General features: G+C 32.4%; 2 protein-coding genes across 4 annotated transcripts; both read right to left on the minus strand.

Annotated features, from left to right (window-relative positions):
- Nucleotides 1-693: 693 nt before the first annotated feature.
- LOC133705852 (probable serine/threonine-protein kinase WNK9) lies at nt 694-4,568 on the minus strand. 3 transcript variants are annotated; one of them, XM_062131254.1, is made up of 9 exons: nt 4,333-4,561; nt 4,189-4,226; nt 3,851-4,078; nt 3,496-3,716; nt 3,102-3,259; nt 2,577-3,018; nt 1,702-2,472; nt 1,377-1,590; nt 694-1,092 (listed from the first exon to the last, which is right to left on the minus strand). In XM_062131254.1, exons 1-8 carry the CDS (start codon nt 4,405-4,407, stop codon nt 1,415-1,417), a joined length of 2,109 nt encoding a protein of 702 aa, XP_061987238.1. In that variant the 5' UTR covers nt 4,408-4,561; the 3' UTR covers nt 694-1,092; nt 1,377-1,414. The 3 variants fall into 3 exon arrangements, with proteins under 3 accessions (XP_061987238.1, XP_061987235.1, XP_061987237.1); XM_062131251.1 differs by having other exon boundaries at nt 1,377-2,472; nt 4,333-4,568; XM_062131253.1 differs by lacking the exon at nt 4,333-4,561 and having other exon boundaries at nt 1,377-2,472; nt 3,851-3,898; nt 4,030-4,078.
- Nucleotides 4,569-15,663: 11,095 nt separating this feature from the next.
- On the minus strand, nt 15,664-16,948 carry LOC133705078 (uncharacterized). The gene is made up of 2 exons (XM_062130170.1): nt 16,675-16,948; nt 15,664-16,224 (listed from the first exon to the last, which is right to left on the minus strand). The coding sequence occupies exons 1-2, from the start codon at nt 16,931-16,933 to the stop codon at nt 16,109-16,111; spliced, it is 375 nt and encodes a 124-aa protein (XP_061986154.1). The 5' UTR covers nt 16,934-16,948; the 3' UTR covers nt 15,664-16,108.
- Between the last annotated feature and the right edge of the window lie 6,579 nt (nt 16,949-23,527).

Consider the following 23,527-nt stretch of genomic DNA (forward strand, 5'->3'; position numbering starts at 1 on the left):
AAAATAAATTTTAAAATATGAAAATTTATTTTAATATATTTTTAAATAAAAAACACATACTACATTGAATTCTACATGAAAAAGTTGAGTTGGGAGGGCGCTAGCATTTAAAAAAGATCAATAATGAGAGGTCATAAAGGAAGCTCTCTCCGCGTTGGATAACTTTTCTACTGCTCAAGTTTTTCCATGCTTGGAATGCCGCCATGACACAAATCTATAAGTTTCCAAAAGCGAAAGTTCAAAGTTAATACTTTTCTAGGATGGAATTTTCTTTTCTTTTGAATGGATTCCTACATCATTAGCTACTCTATAGAAGGGGGGAAATGACTCTCATTTCCTCCGTTAGCTCCATCTGTCCTTCTACTATCAATGATGTGCTAATACTGTGATACAAGCCCTCAAACTCATAATTTGTTGTAATTCAGTCCCAATCCTTTAATTTATAAATAACTGATCTACTTATGTTATTTTAGCCTCGACTTGAAAATTCAACAGTGCTCTTACTGTTTTCTAAACCACGAAAACACTTTCAATCCCATGAAAAGAAAATCCCCTGATGACAAAAAAAGGACATTCCATGTATTTATGAGCACTCTACAATTTTTCGCATGCACTCAAGTAATTGTATCATAAAAATGCGTGCGTTATCGTATGCAGGAGGTTAGAGGGTTCAGAGTCGTCACACTCAACTGCTTGAAATCAAAGGATCAGCACGTAATTAGAAGAAGATAAAAAGTTTGAGGACTTTTACATTATCAACTAACTGACGTGAAGAGGACTTAAACTAACGAAGTAGAACCACAGCATGGTAGTTTTTCTTTTGCTTTCTTCCACACGCTGGCACTGACGCAAGGTATTTGCAGGTCGCAATAATGGCATGAGGCAGGCATATATGCCCATTGGAATAGTGCTGTATTGCATCAGTCACACATCCTTCAGATATGTCCAGCTCAAGTTGGCAACTTGTGATCACCCAGTACATCACGCTGGAAGCATATGCCTGCTACTAGCCTGCTACTAGGTAGTAGGTATATGAACGCTCAAATTGCATGGGACCATTCCACTTCAGTTTGCTCCGTGAGTCAATCTATCCTACAAGGCTCTGACTATGTGAGAGAAAAGTAGAGGCAGTGGGCACAATATGATTTCATTAAAAGGAATCATGAACTTCTGGGAATTCAAGACTTCAGGCTTTTAGAGTTTAGAGGAGGGCAATTAGCATGTAAATTGTAAAATACAAATAAATGGTGAAATAACACAGAAATAAAAAGTTTTGTTGAAATTGCATACTTTTGGATGTTGTGGTTGGAATTGCGATAAAATTTTAATTAATATTTCAGTTTATAACCATGATATTTATTTAAATTCATACTTACCCGTCGACCAATTCGTAAGAAAAATCATAAAAATACATTTAGACATCTACAGCATCAACAGGAAGGGAAGTTGCCCTGTGAAGGGAATGTGGAAGCAAAGCTCCTGCATAGAAATTCTTGGCCGTGATTATTTGCTCGGGGCTGAATGCCTTGTTGATTTCCTCACAATTTTGGACCTCTTTATTTGCTGAGTCAGCACATCTTTTATCAGCATCTGTAGGGAAATAAGAAGTAAAATTCTTGGCAGAGGAAAGAAACTTCAGGGCAGCTTCATTGTTTCCTCTCTTTTCTTTAGGCAACATCAAAGGCAGAGAAGGCACGTTACCTTTCTGGTGCTCCATGTCATCTGAATTAGGACTCAGGCTTGAAGGTTTTGATTTGACTCCCAACTGTTGGTCTTTGAGCTCCCTTAACTGCATCTGATACTTGGCTTTAAGCCATCTTAATTCTTGCCTAATTTCGTTCTCATGATCATCCCAGTGAGTGGTGCTAAATGCTGAAGGCTTCTCGCAGGTAGATTTTCTTGCGTTGGATTCTCTAAGAGTGTCCATGTTTACGATTCTTTCTTGCTCCTCAAAGATTGTATGGTTTGTCGTGCTGTGACCCTGACCACAATGAATCTCTCTAGATCCTTGTGAATTGGGTGCATCCCGCTGAGCCCAAATGTCAGTACAATTGATGCTTGTAAATTGGCTTGGTGAAACAGGGGCACAATCAGTACTAGTACTTTGCTCAGGGCCTTTGACTTGATATGTGATTTCCTCGAACCGCCCATGCACGGCAGCACATCCATGTTTAGAACACGGAAGGACTTCCAGGTTCCTGGTACCTGAACTGTTTGATGAAAAATAATCCTGGAGGTTACCATGTGAAGCACAATTCTGACAAAAACTTGCATCTGTGCACTGTGGACTTTGCTCTATTCCCGTCCCCCTCTTCCATTCCGGTACCAAGGTTGAGATTTCACCATCGATCATGTCTGCTATCTTCAAAACATCTTGGTTTGTAATACCAAGCTCATCGAACATTTCAGTCGCAACACTAAATGCAGTATCAGTCTCAATGTCAAATGGAAAGTAGATGTTTCGTATGTGGCCTGCATAGAGAAGTTACAGTGTCAGTATGATTTTTATGCAGCATTATTCAGTCAACATCCATGTCAAAATACAATAAGGTCTAGAAATTTGAAACTTCTCTTACCTTCCTTATCTGCAACCCTGAGCCTTAAGAAGATGTCATCATCCTCTCTCCACCTCCCTTTAATTGCAATGTCAACATTTCCCAAATGTTCATCCTCTTGACAGATGAAAAGATCAATTGGGCTTGTCTCAAGCTCAAGTTGATGGTATTCTATTTCATTCTCAAGATCATAACCCAGATAATCAGTGTAACCATTGGTCAAAGAGCTGTTGCTGCAATGAATTCCATAGAGAGGTTGTGTCACAAGAGGACCTGCTCCATTCAAATCTCCTTGGTAATAATCTATTGGTCTCAAATCAAATCCACAATCATCAATTAGAAGAAAAGGGTCATTTAAAAGCTCTCTGGCTGAGAGCCTAGTGGACACAGTTGCTAGACATTTCTCAACAAATTGCCGCACATCAGGATCTTTCACTTTGTACAAAGAATCAGGTTTTTTCCCCTACATGAAAATAAGAAATTGTAAAATGAAGTAATGAAGATAAATTGGATCAGTAAAAAAACTGAAGAGTTCGTAGTTCCTACAGATACGACTTTCTTGTAAATCTGACCAGCGTGGTTGCATTCACTGTATGGATAATCAAAGGTGACCATCTCCAAGACACACATCCCAAAAGAATAGATGTCAACTAATTCATTATACTCCTCCCCGTACACCTCTGGAGCCATGAATTCTGGTGTTCCTGGGTAATAAAATAAACTCCAATATATACTTACACTGAAGAAGCTTCAGCAGTTGGTTTAATTTAAGCACTCTGGATTAGAAAAAATCATCTGCAAGCATTTCTGTTTGAAAAGTGATTATGATTGCATGGGAAAGTGTAAAAAGGCATAGACCGTATGTAAGTGTTCAGTTTGAAAAACCAAAGGATGAGATTAGAGCTTAGAAGGAATTTGAGAAACCTAGAACTGAACTTACCAACACAGTGAGCAGCGTAGGATTTCTTAAGGATTGCAGCAAGGCCAAGATCACCAATTTTGACTTCTCCTTGGTTACCATTAACAAAAATGTTGTCACACTTGAGATCTCTGTGGATAACAGGGGGGTCATGGCTGTGAAGATAGAGAAGCCCCTTCAGTATCTGCCTACACCAATGCTTGACGGCTCTAATATTTACTCTCCTGTGTTTTAGCCTATACCTACGCAGAAAAATTGAAATTCAAAAAAAGAATGAAACGTGCCCACATTGAATAATTAATGAATTTCAATCACCCAGATAAGCAAACCAACAAGAAGGAAAGACTAAATTTCTTGAAACTTGAACAGCGCTTACTGTCTTAAAGTACCAGAGGTGAACATCTCAGTGACAAAGTTGATGTTCCTGTTAGCAGTATCAACCCAAGAAGTATAAAACTTCATGATGTTTTCATGGTTTAAGGTCTTGAGTAGGTGAATCTCACAGTAAAGCCTCTCAAGATCCTCAGGTCTCTGGAGGGAATCACAAAGCCTCACCTGATTCCAAGCTACCTCAATTCCTTCATACTCATCGAAGGCTTTATAACTGCAACGCAATATACAAAAATAGAAACCATCGCGTTCAGAAAAAACTAGATTCGCATTTAAATGGAAAACCACCCACAAATTAAAACCCAAAAAAGAAAACATCCATACACAGTCTTTGAAGCTCCTTTGCCAAGAATTTCATTGTACTGCAGAAAGCATAAAGAAAAGACATTTATGTAAGACTCAAAACTCAAATTTCCAAATATTGATGACAACATGCAAGAAAGAGGGTATGCGTAAATGCATATTTACTCTTCTATATCTGCCAGTAGGATCAACTTCAACAAACTCCAAGTAATCTGTTTCAAGACTTGTAAGGCCATTCATTCTATGTATCCTTAAAGCTCTGCAAAATTTCTAAGCAGATAAGAGAGAAGGAAGGAAGTATACTTTGCTGGTTCTCCACAATATTAATAGTAGTAGAAAAAACTGAAGAGCAGAAATATTATTGTTATTTTTTTTTCTTTTTGTGAAGGAAGGAGATTAAAAGAAGATGAAAAAATAATTATTATTTAGTAACTGAAAAAAAGAGGAAGTCACAAGGGTAGTGGCTGCCTCGGTGAGTCCATGAGAAGGACAAAGTTAAAAGCCAACTACCATGACTTTTCTTTGTTTTCATTAAAAAGTATTTTTGAATTTTTTAAAAATATTTTTATTTTAAATTAATTTTTTTATATAATTTCCAATCATTCTGTGTTGTATTAAAAAAATATTTCTTAAAATATTTTTAAATAAAAATCGTATTAAAAAATAACAATTACTACAGTCAGACTTAAGGACAGAACCCAACAAAACAGCCTCTGTCTGGTCGACGCTATCTTTCTATGCAAGTGCATACCTTGTTTCTCCGATCTCCATCTCGTCACGAGCTGCAAGACCAAGACTTTCTCTATCCTGCAACAGCTTGCATCAACCTGAACCAACCATGTTTTTCTTCTGTATCAGTTTTTCTAGAAGGTTTGTTTGTGGAAGAAAAGGTGGGAACCAGGATTTTTAATTTTTGTTGAAAGGTCATTTTTGCATCATGGAAATCTTATGAAGCTTTATATTTGTTTTTATTACCATGTTTTGGATATCCAAGTCAGTTTAAATATATCTTTGATTAATTTTATGAACTTTAAAATTAATATTTATATAAATTTCTAGTAATTTTAAAAAAATTCAAATTTAAAATTATTAAAATATAAATTTAAAATATGATCAATTAATCTACTTTAATGAGTGTCTAGAACAGTGATTGGGAACTTGGGAAGCCCTTATTTGTATTGTATATATTCTCAATTGAAATCTCATGTTTAATTAACACCTAAGGTAGCCTCGGACTATGTGGCTGGGTTATTTAATTTAGGACGATGTCTTGTCGTCGGAGATCATGGCATGGAGTCAGCATGTACATGCCACTATGGGATCAGTCAAGTGGAACTTTTAAAAAGGTTTCATGTTTATTTCACTATTTAAAGCAATTTTCAATTTTTATTTGTTTCCTCGTAAACCACGAGCTATGAACTACTTTTGAGCATTAACGACATAATGATGGTGGTGTCATTGTACAAGCGTGTCAGAGTAGATGATTCGTCAACTGCACCGCCTCACAATATCTCCAGACTCCAAGGTGGATTGTGAGGTTATTAGGGTACTGGGATTGAACTATGTCGTTTCTGAATGAAATAGGACATGGACAAAAAAATTCATTCAAAAAATAATCAAAATCTAACCAACATAAAAAAATAAAGATGAGGGTATATCTGCCTTTTTATTTATTAGACAATGACATTTTAGATTTAGACTCTGTTTATTTACTGGAAAATAATTTTTTTTAAAAAAGTAAATTTTGAAAAAAAAAATTTAATAAAATAAATTATTTTCTGATATTTGGTAGTATAATGAAAAATAAGTTGGAAAATATTTTTTAGTGTTCAGTTATGTCATGGAAAATAAGCTGAAAAATAACTTATTAATATTTTATTTTTCTCAAGTTTATTAAAATAATGAGGAAAAAATTTTACAAATTAAAAAGTTGAATGAAAATAAAATTAAAACAATATATAATTTCATAAATTATCTCAAAAAAATAAATAATAATCAAAATAATAGAGATTAAATTAAAAAAAAGATGAAGAAATTAAAATAATAATAATTAACATTTCATAAATTATTTCAGAAAAAATAAGTAATAATCAAAAGAATGATGACCAAATTTGATAGATAAAAAATTTCAATAGAAAAATAATAAAAGAAAAGCAAATAACAATTATAAAAATAAGGACCAAAGTTAATATAAAAATTAAATTTTAAGAGATGAAATTAAAAAATAAATATTCAAAACAAAATATATATAGCAATCAAAAGTTTGAGGACTAAATTTAATATAATTAAGAAATAATATGATATTTCTAAATTTTTCACAACTTTCGGAAAGTGTTTTCCGTCCAAATTTTTCAGGAAAACACTTTCCTGAAAATCAAGCAAAATTTTTCTTTGATTAGAAAGTGTTTTCTGTTGACTAACTTTTCTAATATCAAATAAACACATAAAAATTTTAAAAATAGTTTTTCGGAAGGTGAATTTCAAAAAACAAACATAGTCTTGTTGAATCGGCTAGGCGTTAATTGAGGTTTAATATTTTTTTTATATAATCTCAAAACCATAGTTTTTATAATGATCTAGTGCATTTAAATTAATAGATTTTATTGAATGCTGATCGTAAAATCCAAATTCAAGGAGCAAAGTAAAATAGCGAAATTTCCTTGATCACAAACCTGTCTATTAAGTTCTCCCACGATGATCACTACTTACTATGAAGTATTGTACAATATATTAAAAGTAAACAATATTTATGGTAGAACCAAGAAGTTTGTAATTCTTTTTATTTATTTTTACTATTCTTTACTTTTCAAAATATAAACTTTCAATTTCTTAATTTTTTTATATATTTAATTTTAATCTAAAATTTTATTTTTTTTATTTTTTAGGTTTTAGTTTGAAGAATAAAAGAGAAAATTTAAGTTGACATTAACTATAAAAAATATAAAACTCAGTATTAATAAATTCTATTTGACGGGAGTAGTCTTACCTATATATTTTTTGGCCATCTCATCACATGATATGGTAGATGTACACATGAACTTTTTGTTTGCCTGTATATTTTTGGATTGGTTTTTTATTATCTAAAGTTATATGTGAGTTTATCGAGTGTTAAGTTAACTTTTTGGTAAAAAAATATTTTTTTAAATAAAAATTTCATCATTTATGATTTCCTAACCACCTCAACTCACCATTTAAAAACTTGATAAAAATAAAACAGCTTAGGCTGGAAGGCTAGCTCGCTTGGGCTTTTTAAAGCCCAAAAACAATGAGTTAGCCCTGCGTGATCCCGAGCCTTTCTTTTTTAGTCAATTGATTTTTTTCTTGTTATTATTTTTACTAACCATGTATTTTAACGTATGAACCATGTATTTTAATGTTAAGTTTTTATTATTTTTTATTCTAACATATTTTTAAAAAAATTATGATGTTTTTTATACAATTGAATTTTTTTCCTAGTTTATGAATAAATTTTCTATTATTTTCTATGATATTAGTATTTTTTTTGGCATAGACATGTTTAATTTTAAAAAAACTTTCTTAAATGTTTTTTAATTATTTTTTTATTAAATAAAACATTAATTTAAAGAAAAAAAATCATTAAACACTGTTGACGACATAATTCATATTACAAGATTAAATTTATTGATTTATATACAGTTAATCTTATAATATATTTTTTTATTTGTAGAAATGATTGTATATAGTACATTTTTAATCTATAGTTATAATTTTTTATATAAAAAAATACATCTAAAAAGATTATATATTCGTTTTTTAAAAATAAAATTTACCTAACTTTTTGCAAAGGACGTGTCTAATAGCTAGTATTATTCTAAAATAGGAAGTTCCAAGGTCCCTTGAAATATCAAAGTCCGTAGTACGTCTAGTTGCGTTCGTTTCATGTCAGCGATGAGAACAAGCCGACACGACACACTAACATCAAAGGCAAAGAGTGCACCTAATGGAAGGCAAAGAGACTGTAGATGTTTGAGTAAATACTGATTGTTATTTTAGTTATCTTTTAAAGTTTATTTTATTTAAAAATATATTAAAATAATTTTTTATTTTTAAATTATTTTTAATATCAGTGTATATACAAAAACTCCAAAAAATAATTAATTTACAAAAATATTAAATTTTTTCAGAACAATTTATTAAAAAAAAAACAAATATTTTTACTGCGTGTCAACCTCAGTTCAGTGCAGCCACAAGATCATTGCAGCCTCGTAGTTCTGGTAGACCACTCCGTTTACTCATGCATCCGATTCGTTTGGATCAGAGTGGTTTAGTCAGAGAACCGTCTTTGAAAAGGTATCTGGGCCCATTAAAGATCAAAGAGGTCTCTGTAACTTTACAGGGCAAAACTGGAACCAAAGCCACTAGTCCTGTGCCATGACAACGATATACACCAAAAAATGTTTAATGACACCAGCAAGCACGTAATCCCACTTGAGAAAGAGAATTGTTGTCGTTGGTTTACGTTATTGACTGGTAAACATGGGTGCAGTCCAAGTTTCGTGGGCATGGAGCATCTAAAATGTTCTATATCAATGTCGATTGAAACATAATTTGGTAATCAAAGATATCTTAGGTGACGATTTTGTCAAGGGATTATTCTTTTCCTTTCACCTTGCTTGCTATGATCGTTGATTTTATCTGTTCCTTAATCAAGTATTATTTCAGTTCCTAACAAATTAATATTTTCAACTTGATATTTTTAAATCTAAACCCATAATATCAACTAAATTAAATATTAACGGAGCAAGATGCTAGATGATATTTAATTCAGCTATGAACTAAACCTAAATTTCAATAAATTTTAGTTAAATAAAAAGAATTGAAAGAGACTTTCTAACAGGAAAGATCGAAGCGAAGTTATCAATTCAACCATTCGCATGGTCTCCTCTAAGACTGATCTCTTTTCTAAATGAACTAAACTTTGCCCCTAGTGCTTCCTTAGTCGTCATTTTTTATTTTCTAAAAGTGACATATCTTTTCTGATCTTCCAGCTGCATAAAATGTTATAAGCTGATTTTAAGTCATTATGAGTCTGATAAAATATTAGGCTCAATACACTTTGATTCAACCATGAGTTGAATTTAAGTTATTATAGATATAATAAGATGTTAAACTCAATATATCTATGTTCGGTTGTAATCTAAATCTAAAATATCATGAATCTAATAAGCTATCAAATTTATTTTTTTAAAATCTAACTACATGATAAAAGTATCAAGACTTTTATCATTAATTTTATGGTCAAGAAGAAAGAAATATTGACATGAAAATTTAATTAACCACCCTCCAAAAATCAAATTATCTTTTCCCTGCACATGCTGTATTTTAAGAGATCATCCTCAACCACGGAGAAAAGACCAGCATCAAGCATTACAAACAACACAGTGATCAAGTAAATTAATACCCTATCGATCTCAGAAGGACACTAACCTGTCTTGTAATATTATCGCAATATTTCCGTGGCTAGATTATGATACGGCGGGGCCGGGTATACACAAATCTTCTCAGTGCACGAAGATTGAAAAGATCCATTGTGCTCTGGACACATTTTACCTAGCGTTTGAGATACACCTAAACTCCACCCACCTTGGATGGTGCAAAATCATAATCCCCTAAACGTTAAAAATTGATTAACACCCAAAACAGGGTTTCATCTACTAACTAGCAACAGTTCTTTTCTTTTGAAAATTTATAGTGACGTTTTTAATCCATCTTTACCTTGGTCCTCTATTCTTGACCTATAAACAATGCCTATTAGCTAGGTTGTAGCATAATGACAGTTATGTCCTCTTAACCTCCTCTCTCAAAATTAAAATCTCAAATTCCAGCCAATATAACTATCTAGTAAATGGTTTGGTGATAAAAATTTAAGATTAAAAGATTTATTTTTTTTTGATTTTAAGTTTAAATTCTATAATTATTAATATAATAGTCACTGGAGATTTACATAATCGTTAACTTCAGGACTCGTGAAATTAGTTGAGGTACGCGCAAACTGACCCAAATACCCACATTAATTAAAATAAGAAAAAATTCAAATTCGAGTAGTTTCCTTGTAACAATCAAATATATATATATATATATATATATATATTGGTTAAAAAAGTAATTTATTGACTACACAATGGAAGGAGGAATTTTTTTCATGTCATAGCAAAAACATTTTTTTAAAAAATATATATTTTTTTTGTTTTAAATTATTTTTTATATTTTAAAATTTATTTGATGTGTTCATGTTAAAAATTAATTTTTTTTTTAAAAAAATTATCTTAACATATTTTAAAGTAAAATACAATATAGAGTTTAAAATAAACCATTATGAAAATACAATATAGAGATACTTAAAAAAGAGAAAAGAAAGGGCTATTCCCTTTCCTCGGAGGAGATTAATGGATCGATTCTCCACTTAGTGTAGGGATTTTGATGAGAGTCCTTTGGACCGTAATGGATTTAATTGTACCTATAGAAATGTTAAAGATCTCATTTTTCATTCCTGAAAAATAATGCCTTTGGATTCACGTTGCAGCGAGAAATTACAATTCGACCATTGTTAAATATATATTAGATATTTTTTTTTTTGGTTTATCTACTAAGTTGATTGTTTTGTATTAATTAAGGTTATCACATGTTAGCATTAATTAAGGTCAAAGAAGGAAAGAGTGGAGAAGATAAACAAAAGTGGCTTTTAAACCTTGTTGAAGAACCACATTGCCTGTCTTCTTCTGGGCCAACCTTGTGAAATTTTTATTTTTTTAAAGTATATATATATATATATATATATATATATATATATATATTTTAAATATATTAAAATAACATTAAAATGTTAGTATATTTAAATCGATTCGAAAAATATAAATTTTTTTTTTAAATTTCATAAAACACTATTAAAAAAGTTCCCGCTGTCTCTCATTTTTGTTGAGTGCAATGCATCTATCTGCCTTCTCCTCCCTTTCAACACGTGAACTCTTAAAAACAAACAACATAAAATCCAAAAAAACTTCTCCTCTCCAATCACTCAATTGATGAATTGGAAACATTTATGAGATTTTAAGTAAATAAATGATTTTGTGGGATCCATAATTATTTTCTTTCTTTTGATTCATCATACAGATCCAACAAATGACACGTCAATACCAGAACCTGTCCCCAATTGATTTGGTCTCTTGTGACATCGAAATCTAATTAATCTGTTTCAAAATTGAATAGCAGACTTGTGGTTTTACAGACAGATAGAATTTCCGTACAAGTTGATTACAATAATTGATGTGCTGCTTACCCTACACAGCATGGGGCTACAATTTTATAGAAATTTGTCTTTATATATATACAGTGTTTCCAAGTGTATTAATAATTTTTTTAAAAATACTTTTATATTCAAAAATATATTAAAATAATATTTTTTTTATTTTTAAAAAATTATTTTTGACAGCATCACAAAAAAAAAAATTAAAAATATCAAAAAATTATTAATTAAAAAAATAAAATATTTTATTTTTAAAAAAAACTTTTAAAATGCAGAAAAAATAAATGTAAATAATCTGTCAACCTATACTTAAAAGTGTCTTTCATTGGATTTGCAGTGTGTACTCAGGAACAGTCGCTGGCGCTCGAGAGGCTTGCCTTCTTTAATTTTTTATTTTTTTTTGATTCACGTGGGGTGTCTGGGCCAGCTTGCGCGCACCACGACTATTCCCCACGGTCCACTGGACATCCTGCAAGCCCAGGGGCAGGTTAGGCACCGCGGGGGTGACAAGCATGCACATAGAGGGTCGAACCCGGGACAGGAACAGAACAACTCACACGAGTGACCACAACAGCTAGGCCCTCAAATGCTGCCTTCTTTAATTTTACACACACACCTGCCATCTCCATATGACATGATTGGTATACAGACTTATTTAACAATTTAATCGTTTATATGGAATACAATCACTTTTCCACTTCGGGTATTCTTCTTCTTCTTTTTTTTAAGAAGAGATGAGAAAAGAGTGTGGAAAGAAAAGATGCAAGTTAGGGTTTTTAGAGGTAAATAAATAGATGATATTTTTCAAAAATAATTTTTAATGTTAACTAGATTGATGGGTTTTTTAAACAAATTAGAGGGGGTTTCTCATTTGATTTCATTTTGATTTTTTTATTAATTAAATTTCATTTAAAATTTAAATCAAAATCTTTAAACAGATTCTAAATATATGAATTGATTTTATCAAGTGAATCAAATCAATTCTCAGGCCGGATAATGAACGCCATACATTCAATTCGTTTAAGATTACTGTGACCCCCTTGGCGGCTCTTCCATGCAGAGATAAGTAATCTGCCACTTGCACTTTAAAGATTGGCTACCTAGAGTGGGAGAACGGCAGCCTTGTAATCCTTTGAATTATTGCCCAGTGAAAACCACACAACACAGACCTTCTAAGTTATTGTTTGAAATTGACTCAATTGACTGTGAATTTTTTTAAAAAAAATTGAATTTTTTTAGTGTTTTTAAATAGTTTTATGTATTGATATATAAAAAAAATTTAAAAATAAAAAATATTATTTTAATATATTTTTAAATAAAAAAATATTTTAAAAAATATCTAATATGCTCTCAATCACCGCTGGTAATTATGCACGACAATAGTATCAGAACTATACTTCCTCGTGTCGTTGTTGAACTATGTACTGTTTCAATTTCCTTAAATAATCAGAGCATGGCTTCAATAATTGGAAACTTATTCTGCCATAATAGAATGGAAGTTTGGAACTTCCTTATACTTATACCCTGACATTGTGTATATATCCTCTGTTAATTGGCAGGAAAAATGTTATTTTTCTTTAGCAATGGGTTTATTGGTCTTCTTGAAGGACTAAGTTGCATTTGGACCCTTTAACAATTGATCATCTCCACTAATTAAGAATTTTGAGTAATTAGTGTAGTATACTCAGTTAGGAATTAATTATAAGTGAAGAAAAATAATTAGTTTTTCTTCTTTTGCTATAACTTTTTTATAAACAATTCCTATAAACCACAGCTGTGTTTAATTTGCAAGTGTTAAAAACACAAGGTGCAAGATCTCGTAATATTCAAGAAAATCAAATAATGGCATAGCATCATAAGCTATGTAGATACGATGACTGATCATTAGGTTCACAAGATGGCAGCGCCTGTCAATGTTTTACTGATAAATTAGAACTTGAAATCGCAATGAATTTATTTTAGGTTCATTTTAAGAAGCTAGGATTTCTTACTTTCAGAATCATGTTTGCTTTTAAAATCTGAAATAATTGCAAGATGGGTTTGACAAATATTGCATGGTTACTAGGGAAAGGATTTGAGAGTTGCTAATCTTTTGGAGATTTCAATATGGACTAATTGAATATGAAGTCTCTACTCTATTGATTTTGAAAAATTCTTCAATGTTTTGAAGTAAGTTTTTTGGTTCATGTAAGGTAGCCTGAGAGAGAGAGACAGAGAGAGGCTTAAGCATTAAAGCACGATGAAAATGGTATTTCTTTTAGTTTAAGTATTAGGGAGAAGGTGTTGTTCCACGTTAGACAAGCTCTGTTAATGAATTCACTTACAGGAGTTGAACTACATAGCACAAGACAAATTGGAGACCGTGCAATGGACAACCTTGACGATTTCTTTGTCCTATACCCTTTGAATTTGTTGTTTGGTTTTCATCTGATTATCATAGAGGTAGATTTATGCGTTGTTTAAACTTTGAAGGAAAAGCATGGTAGTTTCCACTTTGATTTAATGTGTTAATTGTAGAATAATTCAAAATCCTGTAACACAGCTTTAACAGCCTTTGTTACCCCTTAATTTCTCCAGCTTTTATCGCTGGTGTCATCCACTGCATATCAGTTCATGCGATTGCTTCCTCTGTGTCCTGCAGTGCTTAAACTAGATAATTACACTTTGGAAGCTTACTGTGAAATGTGAGAGTTTGATAAAGCAGCAAAGGAGAAGAAGATCGAACATGATTCCAAGAATTGAAATCTGAAACTTGCATGCCGTAAGATTTGTGAGGATTTTCACGCTCTCTTCTTTTACTAATTCTGTGGTGGGTAGGCAATAGGTGCTCTAGGGATTGTGAGTTTTACGGGTTTTTTTTCTAAATATTAAGATTCCTTTGTATTAGTTTGAAGAATGATCATGCTTTGGTACTTCTTCAACTTGTCCCTATATCTCCTGAGGCTTGCTGTCCATGCCAAAATGTCTGCATACGGGATATGTTGTTGGCAGTGGTGTAACCTAACTGGACTTATCCAGGGGAAAATAATCCAGTGTTTAGCCAAGAAATCTGCATACTGTTTTGAAATGGCTAAGCGAGTAGATTCATCTTACTGGTCCGAAGGTTGCTCACTGACACTGCAGGTTTACTGAATTCCATAACATAAATATCCATAATTGACCCCTTTTCCCTTCATTATTACTCTTGCAAGAGTTCCATTTTATTTAGCTTTGCTTGTAATATTTTCTGCTTTCTTTTAACTGAAAAATGCAGAGCAGGGCAGATGTTATTTGATCTCATTTGGTACTGCGTATTGCGTTTCAACAATACTTTTTAATTTTTTTAGCTTTGAATTAATTTTTTTTTTCTATTTACATATTATTTTGAAATCAAAAATATTTTTTAAAAAATAAAAAATATTATTTTAATATGTTTTTAAATAAAATATCCTTAGAAAGTGATTGTCTGGCTCCTTGCTAAATGATGGCAATGTTTCACCAGCTTCCAACCTGTCAGGTTTTTTTTTGTAATTGCACTCGTTTCCAATAATTAAGAATGTCATAAATGCTTCGAAATACTATATTTAGCAAGAAGAGCCCGTGCAATCTGTTACAGACCCTCTGGTCAATATGATAATAACTTGTGCATTTCCTTCAAGTTACGATAACGTTGCCTGAATTTTCCGTTTCTGCATGATGCTATATGTTCATGGCTGGGAAATATAGTTGACTACACTCTGCGACATATGTGGTGCTGTTAATGCGCTAAGCTTAAAATTTCCCTCGAGTGAAATAACATTTCAAGGAATAATAAATGCCTACAACCTAGAAGTTCCAATTTCGGGACCAGCAGAATGGCTTGGAATTGTTTTCAAATACTCGCCATATTCTCTATATATCATGGATTTGTGCTTCCCTGAAATGGACTGAAGATGTCAAAAATTTCAATTGTTAGGTACTCACCCACACAACCGACCTTTCCTCCCTCCAAAGTTCAAATCTTTGTTTTTTTCTTAATATGGAAGGCACCTTTTAAATCCAATCATTCTAACTTGCTAGACAAAGATAGGTAATCTGTGCTATCTTTTTAGTATATTCAAAGCTATATGCACATTTTACATTTAAAATATAATGACGATTGAATTTTAAAAATGCCATGTGGTGTAATTCACATTTATATAAAGTAGTCTCCCCCACTATCTTGTGGATTTTTAAGACAAAATTAATGAATGAAGAAAAAAACAGCGGTGGAATTGCGTATAGCTAATAATATTTGTGGAAGAATTAATTAAAGACATGAACATCATGGAGGTTACTCCATCCATTCTATAGTTTTCGCGAGTCAACTTCAGGTTGATAAGAAAAGAAGAAATAAACTGCTACACCCAACTGCTGGAAACTGACGGGGGGAAAAATAACAGAGCAAATTGAAGAGAAATAGAGCCTTCTTTCACCCATTGCCTTTTAATTCAGAGTTGGTGCAAACCATCTGCATAAAGTTTAAAGAAAAAAAGAAAAAGAACACGAATTTTGAGGAAAAGCTATGCTCTGATGTATATCCCAGATGACAAGAAACTCAAGAAGCAAACTAGAAAACCAAAAATCCTTTCAAAAGATTATAAAACAAGATAAATACTTATGTACATGAGTGGACATCTCTCAGTTTCTTGGGAATTTTTTTTGTTGGTGTATACGACTTCAATGTTTTGATGGCAAGGAAGGTGTCTGTGACTCCACTAGTATTGACCATAGGACGTGCACATCTTCATATTGGCAGGATTTTACATCCTCATACAGAATGTATATCCCTCTTCCTGAAACAAAAAGAAAAATGCAACAAATTGCACTTAAGTAATTATAAAATTTAGGATGAAGTTTGATTAAATGCAGCCAATTAAAAAAAAAAATTGAAGGAGTCTTTAGTGGCAGGTCAGACAGAATTCGCAAAACGATTTCTATAGAAACATAAAAAGGAGATTGGATCTGGGTGTTTGGATTTCTTGAGAACTGGTTTTAAATTCACATGGAATCATTAGAAAAGAGAGAAAAGAAAATGCCAGGAGAAAGATGCTCGGATATTGGAACTGAAACTGTAATTTGAACACAGATTGGCCATGAAGAAAGTCCTGTGCCAATGGTAGGATGTTGCTTGATCATTCTCTAATAAGCCAAGAACAATAATTAAGATAACAAAGAAAAACCGTGCAGAAACTAGCACAAGAGAAGACAGCATGAAAATGCAGTTATAGGTGCGAAGAACATACTCTTCTTTGGAGTTGAATGTAGACGAAACCACAGCTTCTTCAATGGAGAGAGGAGGGATTGCAGCCACCCCATTTGGAAAAGTGGGTGTAGCTCATGTACAGGTGAGAGAATGGGAGGGAGGGGAATAAGACAGAAGAACTGTATGGTTTGCTTGGACAGGGGTGCACTTAAGGCCAATACTGTAGCTAGCCAAGACACATTTACATTCCCTTGCCGGCCAATCATGCATTTCACATTTTGCTCTTGTTGCAGTGTCATTGTCAAGCCCTTTTACCCTTGTAGTAGAAGAAGCCACCTCACCAATCAGCAGTGCTTTGTACACTTCCCACAGACTCTCTTGATCTCTTGTATATAGTATATATACACATCCCCATATTTTCACTAACTTCCCTTGTGCCTCAAGCCTCATATTTTTGGAGTCTTTACTGTTGTTTTATAACAAGTTGGATAGCACACAGTCTTGTGGGGCTTATGTGTGTTTCAAGTAAGCACAATCTTCCTTCAAGAGTCTTCTACAAGAGTCCCTCCCCGTATCTCCACCTGTCCATTGAGCGCCTTTAAAGAAGAGTTTCTATGAGACGAGTTAACCAGGAATGCCAAACTTTGTCCATGAAATTGATACTTTCAACATCTCATCAGTTAAATGTAGATAGAAGAGAAATTCAGAGAGTACAAAACTGATAAATGTTGAATCATCGATCTTAGCTGATGTTCTTGAAGAATGAGAATGAGAGGCAATGCCTGTAACAATGAAGACTCTCTTGCGTCACTTTTTAGGTGGAATTAATGATCGGGTACGTAGTGGAAATATGCTGAAGATCGATGATAGTGGAAACCCTCTTAACCCTCCAGTTACTCTAGTTTAGAAATTTATGCGAAATATGCTGAAGAACCTATCATCAATAAAGAATTAGACTGTAAAGGCTAACTAAATTATCATAGACATATTTCCTCAATTGTGAAATACAACAATGAGTCAACTTCCAATTTGCTGGCACACCGTGTACATATCCCAACTATTTCCCTGGGAAAGTTTCTCCAGGAGCACCAAAATCAATTAGTTCTTTCTCTTTCGAGCGTTAGATACTAAGATAATTTTGTTATGGAGGCCAGGCCAGGTGAAGCCATCTTTGAGGCCGCGGATGTTGTTTTTAACCTAAGCCCAGCCGAGTAAAAGTTGAGCAATCGAGTGTGGGCTAGCCAACAAAAGAGCCTTATCCTCGTACACTTTATCTGAAACACTGGGAACTAGAAATATTAGCCTCTCTCTCTCTCTGTTTTTTTTTTTTTTTTTGTAATATAAGATCGAATATAAACATAAATTATTTAACATTTGAAAAAGGCAAGGGATAAGAAATTCTGAGGCAGCCAGTTTATTTTCCTCTGAGCATACAGAACATTTTGGAATGGGCCTATTTAACATAGTGCAGGTTTGCCTCATATAGAAGACCGCAAATGATGGCCTGGGTTATCAGGCAGATGCGCCGACTCCAAGCAATTATTTTGTTGTAATGCTGTTAATTTCGAAATGTCCCTTCCGAAAATTAGTTTTGTGAGCAGTAAGAAGACGCTTTTGTAATTATATTTGTGTGTTTTTAATACATTTTTTTTAGTATTTTTTAATTATTTTGATAGGTTAATGATAAAAAATATATATATTTTTAAATAAAAAATATTTTTAAAAAACATAATAACGTTAAATGATTTCAGTTTATACGCCATGCATAACACCACCTATCAAATGATGATTAGTGATTCATTATCGAAGAAACTCATTCGAACATTTATATTTTGAATTATTAACATTATTCTTAACTGTCATATTTCGATTTTGAAATTTATGCGGAATCAGCATGTAGATTTCACAATTATATTGGACAAATTCCCCGACTGGTTGCTCTTCATCCATCTGATCTCTTCCCTGGAAGTCATGCGCCATGATAGTGTCGACAGCTGCAACCCACGTCATTGCCTGCCCTCTGCATCGATATCTTGTAGCAATAAAAACTAGATATAAAGTTAGAATACATACAACGTGCAAGGATCCAAACATATGATAAAAGAGTTTTTAATGGTGGTGGGATTTCTGGCGACTGCAAGCCCCACGGACAAACTGCACAAAGCGGCACCGCATTAACCACAATGTAATAATCCATGTGAGTGTATAATTAATGTAACCAGGCAACAACGAATCCAAGAGAATCGATATCGCATAATGATGCAGACGAAAAGGCACTCGAAGCTATGGCCCTTTAATTTTGTTGCCTTGATATCACATCCTGCAGAATCTTGTGCATTTTGGAATTGCGTTCAGAACGAGTTTCATGTAATTTGATATTTTTTATTTAAATTTTTTTAATTTTTCTCATCGTATGGTATTAAAAATATTTTTTAAAAAATAAAAATATATTATTTTAATGTATTTACAAAAAAAACACTTTAAAAACACAACCATCATCGCACATCAAAATATGTTCTAAACAAACATGAGTGAATTCTTGAAATCTCAAGCTCTGGGTCACCCGGTCGCCTGACTCATAGTTGTCCATATCGTTTGAGGTTCATGGAATTAGAATTTACAAAAAGAGCAGGAAAGAATTAGAAAATCCCTTTCATCCCTGAAAATTCCCACCTCATTCGGCCTAGTACAAACGGACACGATCCATCCGTTATCAGTTCTGTCCAAATCAAACACGGTAAGGGAGGGAAGGGCCCTGCCAGTAATGTTGGTTATTGGCCTTTTTTCTTCTCCTATCTACTGCGTTATTTTAAACAAAAACAATGCTACCCTTTTCACCATAAGCCATTCTTACAATCCTATTTCTTGATATATATATATATATATATATATATATATATATATATATATATATTTGGGAACCGCATAAATGCACATGCATGTGAACAGAGAAGAGGGAATAGAAGCCAGGGAGGGAAGCACTGTTGTGGAACACATCGTTTGAATTTAAAAGGGGGTGTTGATTTAACCATGATGAACATGTACCTTTGTATTATTTGGGGCTGTCAGGGACATCTCTGAAGGGAGGGTACGGTGTTTCAAATTTTGAAATCTCACACAAAGGGGTAGGTGAAAGGAGGAAAAAAAAAAGGATTAAGGAGGCAACTTTAGGACAACAGGGCCACGTGGGATGGGCATGAAGGCAACAAAATCATATCACAAGCACACACCTACTTAGTTGGAAAAACAAAAAAAAACCCGATAATACTAGGATGAGCAATCCTTGCTTTGTGAGGATGGGAAGAGCAAGAAGCTAGGCTAGAAGGTTCTCCGGTGTAAGGAGTGGAATCTTTCTCTTTCGTGAATGGAGACAAAGGAAACAAATCTCTCACTAAATACACCCTTTGTATTTTTATTTTTATGTAATTAGCACGATAAAGCTTACACTTTACTTTGGAAAGCCCAATTTACCAGCCTAAACTACGCTTCGGCCATCCCAACCCAAAATCTATCTTAAGCCCCGCAACGAAAGCCTCCTTTTTCTGTTTTTCAGCGTGTTTGGTTGGATGGTTTTATTTATTTTTATTTTTTTTGTTAAAATTCGAAAAAAAATTATTTTTTTATATTATTTTGATATACTGTTGTAAGACATAATTTTTTTAAAATGAAAAATATTATTTAATGTTTAAAAGAAAAACACTTTAAAAATGCGTAACCAATTAAGACAATTGTCTCCTTTTTCTACTGGAATCGCATATATCCAAGCGCTACTTCGAGAGTGTGAGTTTCAAATTTCCTTTTTTCTTTTCCATAGCACTCCCTTCAAGCCTTTTTATTTTATGCTGTGTTGATAGTCAATTATCGTTTGACAAAACAGTGTATGATAACAAAATTATTATTTTTTATTTTTTACTAACAAAATATCATCACCGAATAAGTATTTATTTATTTATTTTAATTATAGATATTTGAGTTAACTTACCTACACCTTAACTAATCCTTTAAAATTCTAAAATTAATAATTCTATAAATTTTTAATCATCAAGATATTTATAAAACTTCAACTAATAATTTTTATAAAATAAATTAAAAACAAATCAATTCAACTATACGCCTCCTGATTCAAATAAACATTGATTGATTCAGGTGGTTGTTGCAGAATTTTCGTAAAATGACACGGCTGATTAAGGGAAGAAAATATACAACGAGCCATTAATGCGGCGGGAAACTGGAAACCGAAAGCTCCTGTGGCGCGTGGATTAGCTCAAATAAAATGAAACCATGACGTTTTGTGCATGAAGGTCGTGGTTCAAGTCTTTTCATTTTGACTTTGAAGGGCATGATTGTGAGTCTAGAAGCTCTTCAAAGTCCCGACTGCTTCAAATTAAATTCGAATAAAAGAAGTTAACTAATTCTACCAAATTTTATTTATAATCTATTTGCCGAGCCTTTTTTGAAATTAAGATAAAGATGGTTTTTTTAATATTAAAATAATTTTTTATTTATTTTCAACACCAACAAATCAAAATAATCTAAAAATATTTTAAAAAATATTTAAACCACGATACAACTTCGTAAACGAACACTGCCGTTAATAAAATCTTTCTAGTTATATCAAGTAAAGAGACCGACACGTGGAGAATATTCGGAATTTAGTGCTTGTCCTGACTCTCGTGGCAAGATGTAGGAAGCAAAGGTCCACGCCGTAACAACAACGGAATTAGGCATTGCTTCGTCAATCTTTAGCTACTTACGGACAAATATGAAGGTTTTGACTCGTAGAATTATGTGCGCATTGGATCATATAAAAATCGGATTCAATATATGCATCGTCGTGTTTGGTCATTCAGACAACAGAGAGAGTACATACTTATAGCTCGGTAGATTCATGTTAGTTGTTAGAATCTCAAATCTGTTCATGTATTTCTTTATCCATTTCGACCTTCATAAAACCTTCACTAACATCAAGCAACATCCTGTATTTTTGAAACCTTAACATGCAATGCAATGATGAGAGCTTGCATTTCTTGCACCCAGAAAAGAACAAGATCTTAATTGCACAGTACAATTCTGTCGTGGACGCGACCATGACTCGCAGACTCAATTTTCTACACTGCAGTTGCTCAGAAATTGTTTTTTGCTTTTTTTTACTTATTGTTATTATTTTAGTGAAATATTTTTTTTTACAGTGATTTTATTTGTTCTAATTTGTTTAGGATTTTCATAATTTGTTTTTTTGGAATTACTAAGGCTTTTAGGTTGGTTTTTGATATTATTTAATGAGTTATAAAACTATTTGAGAAATAAGCCATAATAAAATTTTCTATTCATCAATTAATATAATGTTTGAAAGTATATATAGTAGTGGTTGTAGTTCAAAATATTTTTTACTTGAAAATATATTAAAATAATACTTTTTATTTTTAAAAATTATTTTTAAAACGATCTAAAAATATAAAAAATTAATTTTAAACAAAAAAAATCAAATTTTCTAGAAACACGATTTTAACCATATTTCCAAACACAACAAACTAAAATTCTTGTGCTATCATATTTCAGCTATTATTTTGAATTAAAATCTTGCTGTCTTACATCAATGACTAAAATCATTGTGTGTTTGAGAGTCTGACTGCGATTGCTTTTTAAATTATTTTTCACTCGAAAATATATCAAAATAGTATTTTTTTAAAAAAAATCATTTTTGATATCAACGTATCAAAATAATATGAAAATAAAAGAAAATATTAATTTAAAGTAAAAAAATAAATATAAATTTTTTCAAAAACAATTTTTAAATATAAAAACAAACATGGTCTTCCCATCGATCAATAACACCATTTGTTTGTGCTTTCAAAATAACATGCAATAGTTCGTGTGCTGATCTAATATTTGAAACAACAGAACATATATCCCTTTCTTTTTTTCTTCGAAACAACCCTAAATGCATGCATGCCTTGTACACCCAAAAACGAGAAACGAACAAATTAAGCAGAAAAGAACTGCTGTATTATCCACAAGTGGCAATATTATCGTACCATCCATAATGTATTAATTTCTCGAACAAAATAAAATATGCATCCAAGTGCCAACTGAAACTATAGCATGCATGAACCAGTTCAAAGCAGGCAGCCAAAAAAAAAAAAAACACTGTTTGCTGCAAATCTACCGTCTAATATCCCGAAATATCCGCTCACGGGAGTCCTTCGATCTCACTATTCATAGTCCTCTGCCTTCGAAGGTTATCATTACATAGGCAGCGATGAAAATTACCAAAAATAATGAAAACAATATACTGAATATAGTACCGTTGTACTCGAGTTTAATTAATTACACTGCGCCAATGCCCACTGCAGCTTTCTTATTTATTTTTACTTTTACATTTTTTTTTATAAAAAAACTAGCAGTTCATTTCCCATAAATGAGCTCTTTAATGAACCCGATAAAGATAAATCGATATTTTACTGCAACAAGTGTGAAACTAAATGCATGTCCTGAAAGAAATAGAGCTAGGACACTGGAGAAAGATGGAAGAAAAGAAATCATTAACGGGTGGAGGCGGTGACGTTTTCCGTTGCGGTCACTACCAAAATCATAATGGACATTATAATAAAATAACACTATAATTCTTCTCTCTCTCTCTCTCTCTCTCTCTCTCTCTATATATATATATATATATATATATATATATATATATATATATATATATATATATATATATATATATATATATCTCTTTGACATTGTTAAGTATTTCTTTATTGGTTCTGTATGCTGCATTTTATAACGGCGTTATTAGCTATAGTTTGCTATATATAGGACTCTAAGTCCCCTACTCTCTTTATTCAAAGTCGCCAGTTTCTACTTCTACCCAAGCAACTTTCTCTCCCTCTCTC

The sequence above is a fragment of the Populus nigra genome, chromosome 10, assembly GCF_951802175.1.
Source record: "Populus nigra chromosome 10, ddPopNigr1.1, whole genome shotgun sequence".
Lineage (NCBI taxonomy): Eukaryota > Viridiplantae > Streptophyta > Magnoliopsida > Malpighiales > Salicaceae > Populus > Populus nigra.

Excerpts from the sequence above, each read along its gene's own strand:
- LOC133705078 (XM_062130170.1), bottom strand. The coding sequence starts at position 16,933 with ATGACACTGCAACAAGAGCAAAATGTGAAATGCATGATTGGCCGGCAA. Across the intron at positions 16,225-16,674 it reads ACATTCAACTCCAAAGAAGA|GAAGAGGGATATACATTCTG; the intron begins GTATGTTCTTCG and ends TTTTTGTTTCAG.
- LOC133705852 (XM_062131251.1), bottom strand. The coding sequence starts at position 4,407 with ATGAATGGCCTTACAAGTCTTGAAACAGATTACTTGGAGTTTGTTGAA. Across the intron at positions 4,079-4,188 it reads AAAGGAGCTTCAAAGACTGT|TTATAAAGCCTTCGATGAGT; the intron begins GTATGGATGTTT and ends ATTGCGTTGCAG. Across the intron at positions 3,717-3,850 it reads ACCTCTGGTACTTTAAGACA|GTATAGGCTAAAACACAGGA; the intron begins GTAAGCGCTGTT and ends TTTTCTGCGTAG.